The sequence below is a fragment of the Pteropus alecto genome, unplaced genomic scaffold (genome assembly GCF_000325575.1).
Source record: "Pteropus alecto unplaced genomic scaffold, ASM32557v1 scaffold10, whole genome shotgun sequence".
Taxonomy (NCBI): domain Eukaryota; kingdom Metazoa; phylum Chordata; class Mammalia; order Chiroptera; family Pteropodidae; genus Pteropus; species Pteropus alecto.
Window position 1 is genome coordinate 10,460,395 of NW_006431210.1, and position 15,908 is coordinate 10,476,302.

Sequence of the window (15,908 nt, forward strand, 5' to 3'; positions counted from 1 at the left end):
CATTGTGGTCATAAGAGATACTTGGTATAATTTCAGTCGTTTTAAATTTATTAAGATTTGTTTTGTAACCTAATATATGATCTACACTGGAGAATTAGTGTGAGCTTGAGAATATATGTTGTGCTGCTATCGGGTAGAATGTTCTGTATATGTCTGTTAGATCCACTTGGTCTGCAGTGTTGGTCCAGTCCTCTGTGTTTTTGTACTCTCTAGATGTTATATCCATAACCGAAAGTGGGTTATTGAAATCTCTTTCTATTGTTATTTCTCCCTTCAGTTCTGTCCATATTTGCTTCATATGGACAGAACTGAATATGCATTCACTTGTGTGCTCTGAGGTTGGGTGCATGTATATTTATAATTGTTACGTCGTCCTGATAAGTTGACCCTTTTGCATTAGATAATGTTCTTTGTCTCTTGTGACAGTTTTCAACTTAAAGTTTATTTGTCTGCTGTCGGTATTGCCACTCTCCCCTCTTGGTTACCATTTGCATGGAATGTCTTTTTCCATCCTTTCACTTTTAGCCTATGTGTCTTCTTAAATCTAAAGTGAGTCCCTTGTAGATAGCATGTAGTCGAATCTTTATTTTTTATCCATTCAGCCTCTCTGTGTCTTTTGGTTAGGGATTTTAATCTATTTACATTTATAGTAATGATGGATAGACTTACTATTGCATTTTAATGGTTTCTTCTCTGTCTTGCAGAGTTTTCGTCCTTCTTTTCCTTTCTAGCCATCTTCTTTTATGTTTTGTTGACTTTTGAAGTGACATGCTTTCATTCCTTTTTCATTTCCTTTTGTGTGGTTTCTATAGGTATTTTCTTTGTGGTTGCAGTGGGACTTCCATAAAACAACATAGTTATGACCGTCTATTCTAAGCTGATCGCCAAGGCCACTTTTAATCTTGGCACCATTTTTAGGAATACAGTACAACAAATGGATTTTTTTTTTTTTTTTTTTTTACTTTTTTCATTTAACCTTCCTTTAATTACTTTAATGGAATTAACTAGAATCAGTGGATGTATATTTTATGAGCCTAATGCAGCTAAATCTCAATGGTATTTTTTAGAACTTGATAGAGTGATTCTGACATTCATCTGGAAGTAGAAAGGGTTAGACTATCCAATAAATTTTGAAAAAAATAATAAAAGAGAATCGGTACTATTAAATATAAAACAATAAATCTGTAGTCTCAAACCTGCGTGTCGCTGGCAGAAGCAGAAGTGTGGAGTGGAATGGAATGGAGTTGAATGTCTAGATCAGTGTATGAGAGTGACTTGTTCAATAAATGTTATTAAGGGATTTGATTAATCTTTTGGGGATAAAGGGTAGATTCCTACTATATACCAGAACAAACTCCAAACAGATAAAAAAAAAATCTACTTTAAAAGATATTTACTTTAAACTAAATAAGAACTAGAAGAAAATATAGTGAATACTATGTCATAGTAGGGTGGGAAATAATCATTAAGAAAGGATTGTTAGAGTTGACTTCCTAAAAACTTAAAAATTCTGTTCATCCATAACCACTATAAACAAAAGTAAAAGCCTAAAACAACTGAGACAATTTCCAACATAAAGAACATACAAGGATTATGTCTCTAATATATGACAAAGGAACTCTTATAAATCAAAGAAAAAAACATAGGAAAATAAGCAAAAAATGTATAAGCACAGTTCTCAAAAGAAGAAATAGAAATGGCCAAAAAGCATAGACGAGCCTATAGAACTTGGGTGGCAATCAAAGAAATGCAAATGGAAGCAACAGTGAGTTGCCATTTTTACCTTTCAGGTTGGCAAAAGACATTTAAAGTCCCTGTGTTGGCACAGCCTTAGTATAACACCCCATGGGCGCAGTGCACATAGGCACTGCCTCTCCAAATGGCAGATTATCCATAGGTATCAAGAGGCTTGACATTTTTATCAAAGACTTTGGTCCCAGCAATTAATACTTCTAGGAATGTCTTCTAAGAGAATCATCAGACATTCACATAAAATTATGTTCACTATCTTCACTGCAGTATTATTTTTGACATTTTTACTTTTTACTTGTTATAATGCATAACACACGATACAGAATTACTTTAATACATGATAAAAATTCAAAGAATACAAAAGAAGTAGAGTGAAAAATAATTCCACCCAGAAATATATTTTGTCCCGTATTGATGGACAACTAGATTGTTCACAGCATTGCTATTGCAAACAGATTTGCAGTATTTGTTCTAACACATGTTTTTAAAGGAAACAACATAAATGTCCGAAGTTAGTGTAATTATGGCACAATACACGTCCATGCAGTAAAATACAATTAACCAGTCAAAATAAGGTTGTAGAAAGATATCTGATGATATGTGAAAGATTTTATTAAGTAGAAATATTTTTAATGTTTACTCAATTTTTCTAGTATAAACATATAGATTATAGAAATTGAGAAACAATAGAAAAATATAAAGGAAAATAATAGTCAACCTAGTCCGGTGATCCAGAGATTGCCATGCTTGCTTACATGAGTGAATTTTATATAACCTCTCTTCTTGAAAACTTGAAAACTAATTATTTTGTGGGAAGCAGAGGTTGCCATCTTTGCTAAAGACGGCAGGGAACTGCAAGCTGGGTTCCTCAGAGGAGGGGTTGGCCATATGTGGGTGGCATAGATTAAAACTACTTGGAGGAGGGAGGCTTGCTGTGGGCAAGAGGGCTTCGTGGGAAACTGGTACTGACTGAGTTGAGCTCTCTCTTGGAGAATCACAGAAACTGTTTCTTTTTAACGTATTAGTCATTTTCATTGTTCTGTGTTTCCCTTCGTACATTCATTCATTCAGTAAACTTCTGTTATGACGGGCCTGTTCTGTAACAGCACATTTCTATGTCTCAGGGACCCAGACACCGACAAGAAAGGTTTTAAGCCTGGAGCCCTGGAGCTCACCTTGCAGAGCATGTCCAGAAGCCCATTACAAAGTTCCAGACACAGGTCATACGCAGCGTGTGAGATGTTTTATCTGACAACGACCACAAACACTTCTCCATGTGTCTCCATAATGGCAGCACAGTATTCTCTCCAGTTACTATGCACTGAGTTAACCTTTCCTACCGTCTTAGACATTCAGGTTGTTTGGTCCTTGGCACACTACTCGTCTGCTTTTCAAATGGATTTGCAGAGTTATCAGAAACAGATGAATGAATGAGCTTCTGCCATCAAAACCTTACCACTATTGGTGATATGTTTCTATTATCATTTCTTGTTCATTTAATAGATATGAAACTGGGCCTCATTGTTTAAACATTCATTTGTTTAATTACTGTTAAATTTTAACCTTTACTTCCTCTTAAGCTCCTTATCTGTTTAAATCCTTTGTTCGTTAACTTATTTTGGCTCTCAGTGTGAAAAGCAGACTCTGTATAGTGATGGTTAAGAGCTCAGATTTCAGTCTCAACCCTGACCTGGCTTATACACAGCCCTACTACTAAGGAGCTATGTGACCTCGGGCACAAAGGCCTGGGGAAGTGCTAAGGTGAAGAGGGACATTCCCAACAAAGGGGCTGTCCTGGAAAGCTGAGTCACAGACAGTTTAGTGGCCTGTGTACACAGTGGGACAGCCACTGTGTTTGGCTTCATCTAATAGGGCTGCCATGAATGTCATTGGTTCATTTTGGAGTTTTCAAAAATGTAGCATTTGGAGCGAAGGCAGGTGGCACAGGCTTCGTAGTCAGTTTCTCCTTGGAAATAAAACCTAAACCGAAAAGAGTGCAGGAGAGAGGCAGGAGGGGTGATGAGATGGCTGGGAGCCTTGCAGTCAGGATACCTCTGGCTTTGAACCCCAGCACCCTCTCTGCATAGTCGTTCGTATTCCGAGTCTCTGTTTTCTCATCAGAAAACGGGGTGGTCATATCAGCACTGCATACTGTGAAGGTAGAGATGATTTAGGTCAAGGACCTCGCACAAACAAGGTACTCAACTAACAAGGGCTGTTACAAACCAGCAACGAGCAGGGGAAATCATGCTACTGTCATGGAAGGATGAGATTAGTACCCAGCTTTTAGCCACCAGCCCCACTCCTCCCCTTGATTTCCCGCTACCGGAGGAACCACTGCCAGTGACAGACCGTCCTGGGAAAAAATGAGCTTTCAAAGCTATGTTTCCTTCATAGAGTGTTGGGTGGAATTCCCTGGGGAAATTTATCACTTAGAAATAGAGTAGGGGCTAACTGGATATCTCAAAAAGTGACTCTTGATGCCTAAGCTCTTTTTCTGGGAGAAAAGGATGTTTGGATTTTCAGCAGCCACATCTGCTTTTGAACTGTGTGCAGTCCATGCCCTGGCCTCTCCCCACCCGCAGCACCCCCCTCATATTCAAACAGAGGAAACTTGTGTTTGTTGACCACTCTTTCAGGGTGGGAAAGGAATGTAATGTATGCATAGACTGCCCAGAATTTCCTGTTAGACACCCATTCCAAACCACGGCCCTGGGATGCATTCCAGAGATTGCAGCCGAATTCTAGAAGAGAAGAAATGGTGTATTCATTTAAATGCTGACCCTCACGGGGAACTCCCCTCCCTCCCATTTAAAAAAAAAAAAAAGTATTTAGCTTATTCCATAGTAACGTAGTTGTGAATTCAACTGTATGGTCTCTTCAGGGCTGTAAAGCGCTCTGACATCCCCACGTTTGCAGAAATATCCCTGCCTTGGGAAACTCCTGTATGCAGTTCTGCAGCCTTAACAGCATCGGTGTCCACATTGATGGTTGGAACAGGGCATATTTTTATTTTTAATGTTCTGCTGCAAATACTTGGATGGTATAAATCTCCTATGGAACGCCTTCCTTAATTCTGCTCTTGTGACAACAAAAGGAGCTACTTTTGAGAGCAGATTTGATGCTTTGACACATTAGCAGTACACTGGGTGCGATCGGTCCTTTTTCTCCTAGAAGTTCTGTTACGCTCGGTCTTCAGCAGTCTGGCCCCTGTGCTGGCACATAGGCTGACTTGACACTGTGGAAGTTAAAGCCAACATTCTTTAATTTCTGTAGCCACCAAGGTTCAGTTTCTTTACGTGGGGAGAAACCTGAATGATTGGGGACAGAATCATAGTGAGTAGCCAACGTTTCCACCTTCGTTTCAGCTTCTCCGATCTGCATCCTGAACCAGTCTTTTGATTGTGTAGAGATGTGTGTGAGGCACCGGGAGTTCTAGATCAGTCCAGAGATCAGGACGGATGGATGGAGTGCTCACAGAGCTGAGAATGCCAAGTTCTGAATCGGTGTAGACCCCAGAGGTTTGGGTCCCGAAGCCTCCCCACATCTGGAATCTAAACCAGGTCAGAATGCAAAAATTGTAAAAGGGCCGTGGTTATGGGCCCGGGCAGCTCTCACACTAATTAAAAAATGTGACTGTCAACATTGGGGTCAACATTTCAGTTTCTGGAGACAGAAGGGAACCAGTTAGGCCAAGAAGTACAAGGAGATGACTGTGCAAACCAACTGGTGTCGGATTCGGTTGTGCCTTCCATGTTGGCGTAAACACAATTTGATAGCTCTTCAGACCGGTCACCTTGTCCCACTGAAGGAAAGAACCCCGCCGTCAGCCTCGGTGGACTTTCCCCTGACATTTTATGTTTTTAACTGCACTTTCTTTCTAACTGTATTTCATTTGAGATTTCTTAGAAAAGGCCTGAGTCCTAGAGTTTATTTTCAGAAGCTTTACATATAGAACTACTTTTTATTTGTTTGGTTTCTGTCATTATTATTATTATTATTATTATTATTATTATTATTATTGTTATTATACAAAGAAACCTTCACTGGATAGGTGGTCAAGTTTTAAAGAGCTACTTTAAGTTCTAAGTTTAGAACTCACATAACCAAAAGCAAAATATGTTTTCTCATAAAGCCAGGCCATTTCTTGCCTGGATAGAACCCAACGCTGCACTGTACCTGAACCAGTCATAATTTTTTGTTGCTATACATAGATTTTTTTCTCTTACACTAACATACATGTTTTTGCTGTATCCACACACAGACAACCCTGTAAGGTAGGTATTATGACTCCCGTGTTACTAGTGTGGTTTAATCAGATGAAGTCACCAGCTAACAAATGGCAGGGGTTTTTAATTGTAATTGTAAATAATTTAAATTTAAATGACCACATGTGACTAGTGGTGACCATATTGGACAACCCAAGTTTAGATTGTATTTTTAAAAATGCTAAACTCTAAATCTAATTAGGATCTGGAGCAAAGGGACAATTTTCACTTGTTTTCTTTGTAAACTTCTGATTTGGTTGACTTTTTATTATAACTAAAGTGTTTAATATGAAAAGATTTCACATATAAACCCATCAATTCTGTCAACATTATAAACATATCTGACGTTCCCAATGGTTTTCTCCTGCTCCACTGTAACCCTTCTCTCCTGTCCCTCTCCCTCATGTCCCTCCTCCCACATATGCTTTGGAAATATTTTCTCCCATTCCGTGGCTTGTCTTTACATTCTCTTAGCAGTTCCTTCCGAAGAGCAGAAGTTTTTAATTTTGGTGAAGTCTAATTCATCAACTTGTTCTTTTATGGATTGTACTTTTGGTGTCATATCTGTGGAATCTTTGCTCCAGGTCACAAAAGATTTTTCCCTATGTTTTCTTTTAGAAGTTGTATAATTTTAAATTGTACATTTAAGTCTATGATTCATTTTTGTATATGGTGTATGGTAAGGATCAAAGTTCACTTTTTAAAAAGGATATCCAATTTTTACAGCACAATTTGCTGAAAAAGACTATCTTTTCTTCACTGAATGCCTTTACATTTTTAGCAATTATCCAAATGTCTGTAGGTCTATTTCTGGACTCCCTGTCATGTTTCACTGACTTATTTATCTTTACACACTGTCTTGATTACTATAGCTTTGTAATATGTCTTGAAATCAGGAAGTGTTAACCCGGAAAATTTATTCTTTTTCGAAGTTGTTTTGGCCATTATTAGCCCTTTTAATTTCTATGAATTTTAAAATAAGCTTTTCTATTTCTACAAAAAGTGTCTTTTGGTATGATTGGTATTTGTTGAATCTATTATCAATTTTGGGGTAATTGCTATATTAACAACACTGAGTCTTCTGACCCATGAACAAGGTATATTTCTTCACATATTTAGGTTTTGTTTAATTTCTCTCAGCAACGTTTTATAGTTTTTACTGCACCGTTTTTCATATATTTTATCAAACTTAAACATGTATTTCACATTTTTATTATAATTGTAAATAATTTAAATATCGTAAATAGTATTTGCTCAATTTCAGTTTCTGATTGCTCGTTGCTAGTATATAGAAACACAATTAATCTTCGTATATTTAGAAATACAATCAATTTATTGTGTATTTATCTGGTATTTTGCAACCTTGCTTGACACACTTACTAGTTCATAGCCTTTTTGTAGATTCCCTAAAATTTTCTATGTAGACTATGAATAAAGACAGCTTTATTTCTTCCTTTACAATCTGGATGCGTTTTATTTCATTTATTTATTTAAAAAAAACTTTTTTTGCATTATTGCAGCTAATGCTGCAATCTAAAATCTCAAACACAATGTTAAACACAAGTAGTAAGAGTGAATATCCTTGTATTATTTTCGATATTAGGGAAAAAGTATTCAGTCTTTCTTTGTTAAGTATGACGTTAGCTATAGGTTTTCCATAGATGCCCTTTAGCAGATTGAGGAAATTATTTTCTATTACAGGCATTAGGTGCTATAAACGTCCCCCTAAGTATTACTTTAGTAGCATTCCACAAATTCTGACATGTGGTGATTTTGTATTCATTTGGTTGGAAATATTTTCTAATGTCTCTTTTGATTTCTTCTTTGATCCGAGGGTTATTTAGAAGTGTATTATTTAATTTCCAAATACTTGGGGGGTTTCCAAATAACTTTCTCCTACTGATATCTTATTTAACTCCATTGTGATAAGAAAACGCGCACGCGCACGTGTGTGCGTGTGCGTGCGCGTGCGTGTGCGTGTGTATGAAATCTCCGTTTTACTTTTGACTGGTGTCAGTATAGCATATCTTTTGGCATTTTTTTGCATTCTTTTATTTTTAACTTATTTTTGTCTTTCAAGTGTATTTCTTATAGACAGCATATAGTTAGGTCTTATTTTTTTTAATCCAATCTGATAAACTCTGCTTTTTAATTGGGGCATTTAGGCCGTTTGCATTTGATGCGATTATTGGCATGATTAGCTTTAAGTCTACCCTTTGGCTATTTGTTTTCTATTTGTACCATCTGTTTTTTAATACTCTCCTCTTTTTCTGCCTTCTTTTGAATTCATTGAATTTGTTTCTGTCATTATTATTATTATTATTATTATTATTATTATTATTATTGTTATTATACAAAGAAACCTTCACTGGATAGGTGGTCAAGTTTTAAAGAGCTACTTTAAGTTCTAAGTTTAGAACTCACATAACCAAAAGCAAAATATGTTTTCTCATAAAGCCAGGCCATTTCTTGCCTGGATAGAACCCAACGCTGCACTGTACCTGAACCAATCATAATTTTTTGTTGCTATACATAGATTTTTTTTCTCTTACACTAACATACATGTTTTTGCTGTATCCACACACAGACAACCCTGTAAGGTAGGTATTATGACTCCCGTGTTACTAGTGCGGTTTAATCAGATGAAGTCACCAGCTAACAAATGGCAGGGCTGGGCCTTGAACCCAAATGTAATGCCAAAGCTCATTTATTTCTATGTAACTTGTATTTAAAGTCAATTTTTATATGAGAAATTCCACTCTAGCCTCTTTATACAGAATGGTCCACATTTCCGATTTGCAGATATCCTGGAAATCTTTGAAACAGTTTGATAGCCTGCATTAGTCATAATTTAAAGTTTAGACTCAGCACTTCCAGGTACAGAAGTGAAGCAGTGACAGTTGTGGTACAAATCTGATGATGTCACTCCCTCGTTTCCATAAATCAAATCCAAACTCAGCACCCGCTTATTACGCTCCTTGCCTCTTCTTTTTGATTTCTCAAATATCCTGTGCTGTCTCTCATTCGAAGCCCTTTACACATTGCTGTTTCCCCACTTTCCTGCACCTTCCAACAATGTTACGAAACTCTTAGCCCAGCTTAGAAGACATATCTTACACAAAGTCACACCTCCTACCTCACCCCACCCCCAAATCTGGACTGTGCGCCCTTCTTTGGGTCCCAACAGTACCCGGTGCTGCCCTGTCATAACAAGACTCAGACTGTATCAGAACTGCTCATTCAAGTGTCTCTCCCACTAGATATGAGCATCATGAAGGAGGGAAGGTGCCTGTGTGGTTCATCGGTGTTCCTACACTGCCTAGTCTAGCAGTTTACATTTTCAGGGTAATCCTTTCCATTGCAAATACCATAACCCCAATTCATATTGGCTTAAGAGAAAAAGGGAGTTTATTTTCTTACATAACTGAAAATTCCAGGAGGGTATGGTTTTAACGAAACCATGTCCTCAGACGATATTGTCAGACATCTGGCTCTCTCCGTATCTCAGCTACTTTTTCCTCAGTTTTGGTTCCGTGCTCAGGCAGATGCTTCTCACTTGGTGGCAAAGATGGCCACCAGGTGTACATCCTCCCAGCTTAGAAAAGCAGCAACATCTTTTCTAATAGCTATAGCATGATTCCTGGGACAGACTCTCATTGGCCTGGTTTGGGTCCTATGCCCATCCCTAAGACAGCCTTGTGGTTTCCATTGTCCAGGCCTTGGTAATGGACTGAAAGCTGGTGGGTGAGAGTAGTTCCCTAGAGGAATATTAAGGAACTTTTACCAGAAAGGTATTGGATTCTGGCAGGCAAAAAATGTCAGACATGCTCCCTATTGGTAGCCGGTGCTTTGAAAATCCTGGTTCTTGCTTCTGGGCCAGCACTCTGCCCAGAGGGACTAGGTATTTGAGGGGTCTCCTGTTTTGTCTTTAGGATTGAGGACTCATGAAGGCAACTACTTATGCATCCACTTCAGCCATCCCATTCATAAGCCCTCTCTAGGCCCGTCTTGTGCTATGCTGGAGGATGGGAGGCCCCCAGCCCCAGAAAGAGAAAGAGGGGGAACGTACACGAGTAAGAAACAGGGCTACAGTGACAGCAGGTCTAGGGTCTGGAGAGAAGCATTAGCTCCCAGGTGCATCCAGGAAAACAGAGCTATGCGCCTGTTTGTCCTCAGTGTCACCCATTCCCTTGAAGTTGTCAGAGGGCCCAAGAGGCATGAGTGAGGCCCAGGCCCAGCATCTCCAGCTCCTCACAAGCCTTCCCGGGATTTCCGCCCACCCAGGCCTGCTCAGAAAATTGGAGAAAGTGAAGTCTTAGGGTCATCCTTTTCCTCAGCCTATGGGATGTCTATGCCCCTGGCCCAGCCATCTATGTGAAGAGAAGGGCAGCTGCCGAGACCAGCCACGGGCATGACTTTCTTAGAACGAAGGAAGAAAAAGGGGTGGTCCTTCTGGCAGGCCAGCCCTGCCCCAGAGCCTTGGGGAAACAGCAGAATATAATGGCCCAGTAGGGGAGCCTGCAGGAAAGACCTGTGTTGGGCCTGTTAGCCTCCTTCCTGGTCCTCATGTGGTCTACCACATATGGATGGACACCCCTTTTTGATGCACAGCTTGGGACACAGAGACCCCGCGTCAGATGCAGACTGGGCAGGCACAGTGCTCAGCAGAGGGGAGAGCTAAGCTGCAGCCCCAGAGGGGGCTGAGTAAGGAGAAAGCAGGTAAGCGGCCCCCAACAGAGTTCATTTGGACCCTGAACCCCTTCCTTCCCTTTCCTCATCTCTGCATCCAGTTTTTTTAGAGCAATTAAGTAGATTCACTTCCCCACGTTTTTCGAATATTGCTTTCTGAATTACAGTTTATGTAACAAAGGTCTGTTATAGTAAGTTATGCCTCCTAGTTGTCAGATGCCAGGAGAAAAAATGTACACCCACAGACTCCAGGATTTACCTCCAGAATCCCCACTCATTTACAAAGCAAAAGATTTTAAGAGATTAATGTTGCTAATAAGAGCTAATGTTTATGAAGTTCTTACCTTTTACTAGGCACCATTTTGACTACTTTATAATAACTCATTTAATTATCACAACAGGCCTATAGTATGCATCCTTTATTATCCTAATGTTACAGATAAAGAAACCAAAAATGACAAAAAAAAAAAAGTCAGGTAACTAAATCCAGGTCCCATGCTGTTTCTGGTCCAGCCCGCATCCTACACCTAAGCAGGTTGACTGTAGAACCCACACTCACCTGTCGGACTTTGCCTAAGTGGGTCACATCTATAATTATAGGCCATAAAATCATGAGCTAGGAAGTCTTATTTATATTTTTTAATTTGTTTTGCACAATTATGAGCAAGTCAGATATACTAGTTAGTCAACAAGCTGTAGTTGTCCAGGGACAAAATGATGAGGGCCTTCGGCTGGGATGTGACAAGGACAGAGAATTGTTGAGGACAGATTTAAGAGCTGTTAAGGATATCACAACCAACTACTTAATGAGAGGGAGAAGGATGGATATTTTAGACGAGGAGGTTGGTGGTCTGGAATGGAAGAGAGAGGAATGGGTCGAAGACATATTTCAGACAAACCCGCATTCACTCGGGTTTTCAGTGGCGGAGGAACAAAGCACTTCTGCTGGAGTGGGCTTCCTCCAAGAGGTGGGCTTTGAACCTGTCCCCAAAGAAGAGGAATGTCCTGAGAAGTGGGGATAGGAAGGGAGGAGGAGCGGGAGGTGGGAGGTCGCTGTGACAACAGTACCACGGAGGAAGCCGAGGCGGCCCGTGTGGATGTGGACAGGAACGGGAATGTGATCGGGGAAAAGCAGCAGAGAACTGTCAAATGATTTTCGATGACTTTTTCTTCCTAAATCTAATAAAAAGTGAAAATCTTTATGAAATGTTTTAGGCTGATGTTCCAAGTTGCTACTCCATTCTTTACTCCTCCCTAGTATTCTGAAAACCAACTTAACAGGAAGGCGTGGTAAGTCTTCCTATCTTCCTATCTTTACTATCTTAACTTATGGTCCTGATAAAGACCTTGTTCCTGGATACCTGGGCCACCAGGAGACCTCCCTCATATGTGTGTTGTCAGTAGGAACATTCAAAGGGGGAGCGAAGAAAGGCGGTGAGAGGCTAGGTTTCAATTAAGAGCAAAGAATAAACAGGACGGCGTTTGTGTGTACAGGGAGGGTCTGGTGGGGCTGCCAGGTGAAAAAGCCAGTGGGAGTATTTGGGGAAAGAACAGGTATTTGGTGCCTTTTCTTCACGTGAGTCTCCTCTGGTTTTGAGGTTGGTGGCTATGTTCTTTGTTGGCAATATTGCAGTCCGGGAGTGGGATGGGGGCCATGATAGTAGCAACATTTACTTACTTCCTGTAAGGCTTTTTACAACACTTCTGTTGTCTGGTTTTCACTTCACGGGCAAGGTGTGGGAAAGCAGAGATGTCAGTCTAAAGATTTAGATTTAGAAGTAGGATACAGTTTCTCCTGAGCTTCATGAAGTTGCTGAAAGAGCTTAACAAGGTTGTTTGCTTTCCTGTTGTTAGAGTAATATAAAATCACCATAAAACATTTGGAAAATACGGAATGAAAAATGTAAGCACCCATAGCCTGACTATTACTGTTAACTGACAAATTTTTGCAAGTCTTATTTATATTTTTTTAATTTGTTTTGCACAATTATGATCAAGTGAGATATACAATTATTTATCTGGCTTTTCTGATCTAATGTTATAATGTAAGCATTTGTCCATTAAACTATGGACTTTAATTTCATGTGTCAGCCAAATCCCTTTACCGGATATTTTATGAGTAAATCAGGGACTGTAGCTGGAGGAGAGGCTGCAGCTGGGGTGGAAGGCAGTAGAGTCATTAGACCCAGGCAGCCAACATCTTGAGCTCTTTTAGGAGCAAATGAGTGCGGAGGGTGGGGTGAGGCCAGTGCTGGCTGGTCCTGAGGAAACCCACCCATTTACCCAGCTGGCCTGATTTTGAAAGCACCAGAACAATCCAAGAATGATTGGAAAATGAAAAAGCGCCCCGCCGGCCAGAGGTTTCTAGAAGTAACCTTAGTTAGCAGGAGGAAGCCTGGACCCTTCCTCCCAAGCTGTGGAATTAAGGCCGCTTGGGCTAGTTTACCTCCTAATATACAGAAGGGAGAACCTGAGTATACTGCCATTTCCCCATCAGGGGGTGATGGCCTCCCCAGTGACTCAAGCTAATTTCGTGACTCTCTCAGCTCTATTTATGGCTTCTACATAGTAAGTAATCATATGGTGGAAATTATAAGTAGCTCACTGGCTCCAGGTTTGGGATGTTTTTAGCATATAAATTCGGTTGTTAATTTGTTAGTTGTGGGGAAGATTTCCATGATCCAAGGATGAAAATAGGATCTGGGAAGGTGATTTTTGCCCAACTGTTTACTGCCCAGCTTGGGTATTATCTGCTCAGTATCTCTGAGACGTGAACAAATACCTCATTTACTTGCAGAGAAATGTGCTATTAGCTGGGGAAGAGAGAGGTTTTTTTTCCTTCCTCTGACTAAATTATTTGAGTGGCATAAAACCTAAATCACTCAATGTAACAACAAAACCGATTAACCAATCATTTATATTAAATGTGAGATTATTATAGTACTTTTCTCTCCATTTGGCATGTTCCCTCCTTAATCTGACCTAAGTTGTTTCAAGATTGTCTTCAGCATGGCACATGGAGAAAGCACACACTTCGGAAACAGGCCTGCTTGGGTTCGAAATCCTGACACACACAATTACTTGTATTTTCTCAGCAGTAAGATGGAAGCAACACCTGTCTCCTTGGGTAGCTTTAAGGAATACAGGAGATGAGGACTGACTTAGAGGGCTGGTCCTTGGTAAACAGTGGTCATCATTGCTTCCCACCACTGCTGCTGGGAAAGCCTCTATGTCTGATGGTCTCTGTGGCCCGGTCTGGCCTGGCATGAGGCCTTAAATGGTACCCTGTGACATGCACCCAGAGATTCACGAGGAAGATCAAACAGCCAGCTTTTCCAAGGGTTTATGGCTTGAAAGCTCATCTCCAGTGAGTGGCGAATCTTAGATTCACACTTCCTGGGCCATTTGCCCAAACCCAGGCTACAGACCATCTACGCCTGTAGAGTTGCGGGCAAAACAGCTTTCCCATCCTTTTTTTCAAGCTTTCCATCTGAGTGCATTTGCTTTTCCTGCCAACAGGAGAGAACCCTCAAGATTTTTAGCAAAGGTTTTGTGATCTCTTGAGAGGCAAGGTGCAATACAAATCACTCACGTGTACAAAAAGAGGAATTGTGCCAGAATTGCTTTTAGGAGAGAGAAACTCCAACAGTTATCTTGTGAACTTAATTTCCTACACTAGCAATTTTCCCATTAACCTTAAACATGGTCCCTTTGCCCGTGGCCTCTACTCAGAACGCTACTGACCCACCCAGATATGGTATGTGGTGGGACAGCCCTGGCCACATTCCCAGGCTCCTGCCCCTCCAAGTTGTCTGTCTCCTCCCCTGAGGTGTGTTTTTCATCTATACTGATTTCTACCTTCTCTTTCTGACTTGCGGCAGCTTGTCCTGAGCCCTGGCTTTCAGAAAGGCTCCATCATTCTCCCAGAGCTTTAGTCTAGGACAGGCCAGGGAGCGCGTCCATGGCACAGTGTCGCGCTGGGCCTCGTGAAGGTGGGCTTTGCCCTGGCCAGCCCTGCTCGGGCCAGGACGCATGTCCTCTGTCCCATATCTCCTGCTGTTTATGTTTAAGTATAAGGGAAGGCTTCAGCCCTGAGCTCTGTGGATCCAGGCTCCCATCAATTTCTCAACAAGTGGCAGGAAAGGGGGCTCTTTTGTGCCCTTATACATCTTATTTCTTAACCCATGAAATGAGTCATTTCCATGGTGAACAGGCAGCGTCTAAGAACCTGGTTTCAAAGTGACTCTTGGTACATTTAACAGAGAAATGCTTCTCAGAGTGTCAAGTCTGATTTGTGCCTTAAAGGATCTTTGTTTTGAAGTAGTGCTTAGTGCAGGGTCAGAAGACTTTATCTGCTGGGATCAGGAATGCAGATGGTGCCTGACCCTAAGGATAGGTCACTTAATGAGCAAGCAGCCCCCACTGGGCTGAGGTCAGAGGTATTCTGTCCAGCCAGCAGGATTGGACTCCAGCAGCCAGCTGGCCCTTTAGGATGTTGAATAACAATCCTTTAGAGTTACTTCCTGGGGCCCTTCATCTTCTTGTCCTGGTATCAGGGCTGGGGGCAAAGGGGGGCGGGGTGAGCAACTGCACATTCGAATTTTCACAGTGCATTGCAACTGTGAGTACGTGCTGCGGTCGGCCACAGTGTGCCCTGTTTCTCTTTCCAGCATCCCAGTGTAACGTCAGCTTAAAGAAGCAGAGGAGTCGCAGCATCCTCAGCTCCTTCTTCTGCTGCTTCCGTGACTACAATGTGGAGGCGCCACCAACCAGCAACCCCAGTTTGCTTCCGCCACTGGTGGAGGAGAATGGTGGGCTTCAGAAGGTCAGTCTGGATGGGGAACTGTGAACTCAGCAGAACTGCAGTAGCTGCATATCTGTCCCATTCTTGACAAATGTCCTTAATAAGAGCCTATGACAGTATGGGTGCAGCCATTTACTTCAAGATCCGAAATTACCGGAAAAGTCATCTTTTTTGTTAAAGGAGATCTCAGTCATTCGCATGTAGCAACTAAAGAACATATTTGATGAGAGTTATAAGAGTCACATGTTTATAACATAAGGTGTTATAGAATTTAACATCTTGAGAAGTCGAATACATAACCAGAGAGTTAAAGAACCATTAGCAAAGAAATGGAAAGACAAAAGGAGAAACAGACATGGAAAAGAGCCAATAATAAATTTAAATGGCTTTAACTA

At 40.9% G+C, this 15,908-nt stretch overlaps 1 protein-coding gene across 1 annotated transcript in view; it reads left to right on the plus strand.

Annotated features, from left to right (window-relative positions):
* The window catches only part of CTDSPL (CTD small phosphatase like), a 114,404-nt gene that overhangs the window by 68,159 nt on the left and 30,337 nt on the right, over positions 1–15,908 (plus strand). The window contains exon 3 of the mRNA XM_025038980.1: positions 15,380–15,534. Coding sequence (XP_024894748.1) covers positions 15,380–15,534 — 155 coding nt within the window. The remainder of the gene's footprint in view (positions 1–15,379; positions 15,535–15,908) is intronic.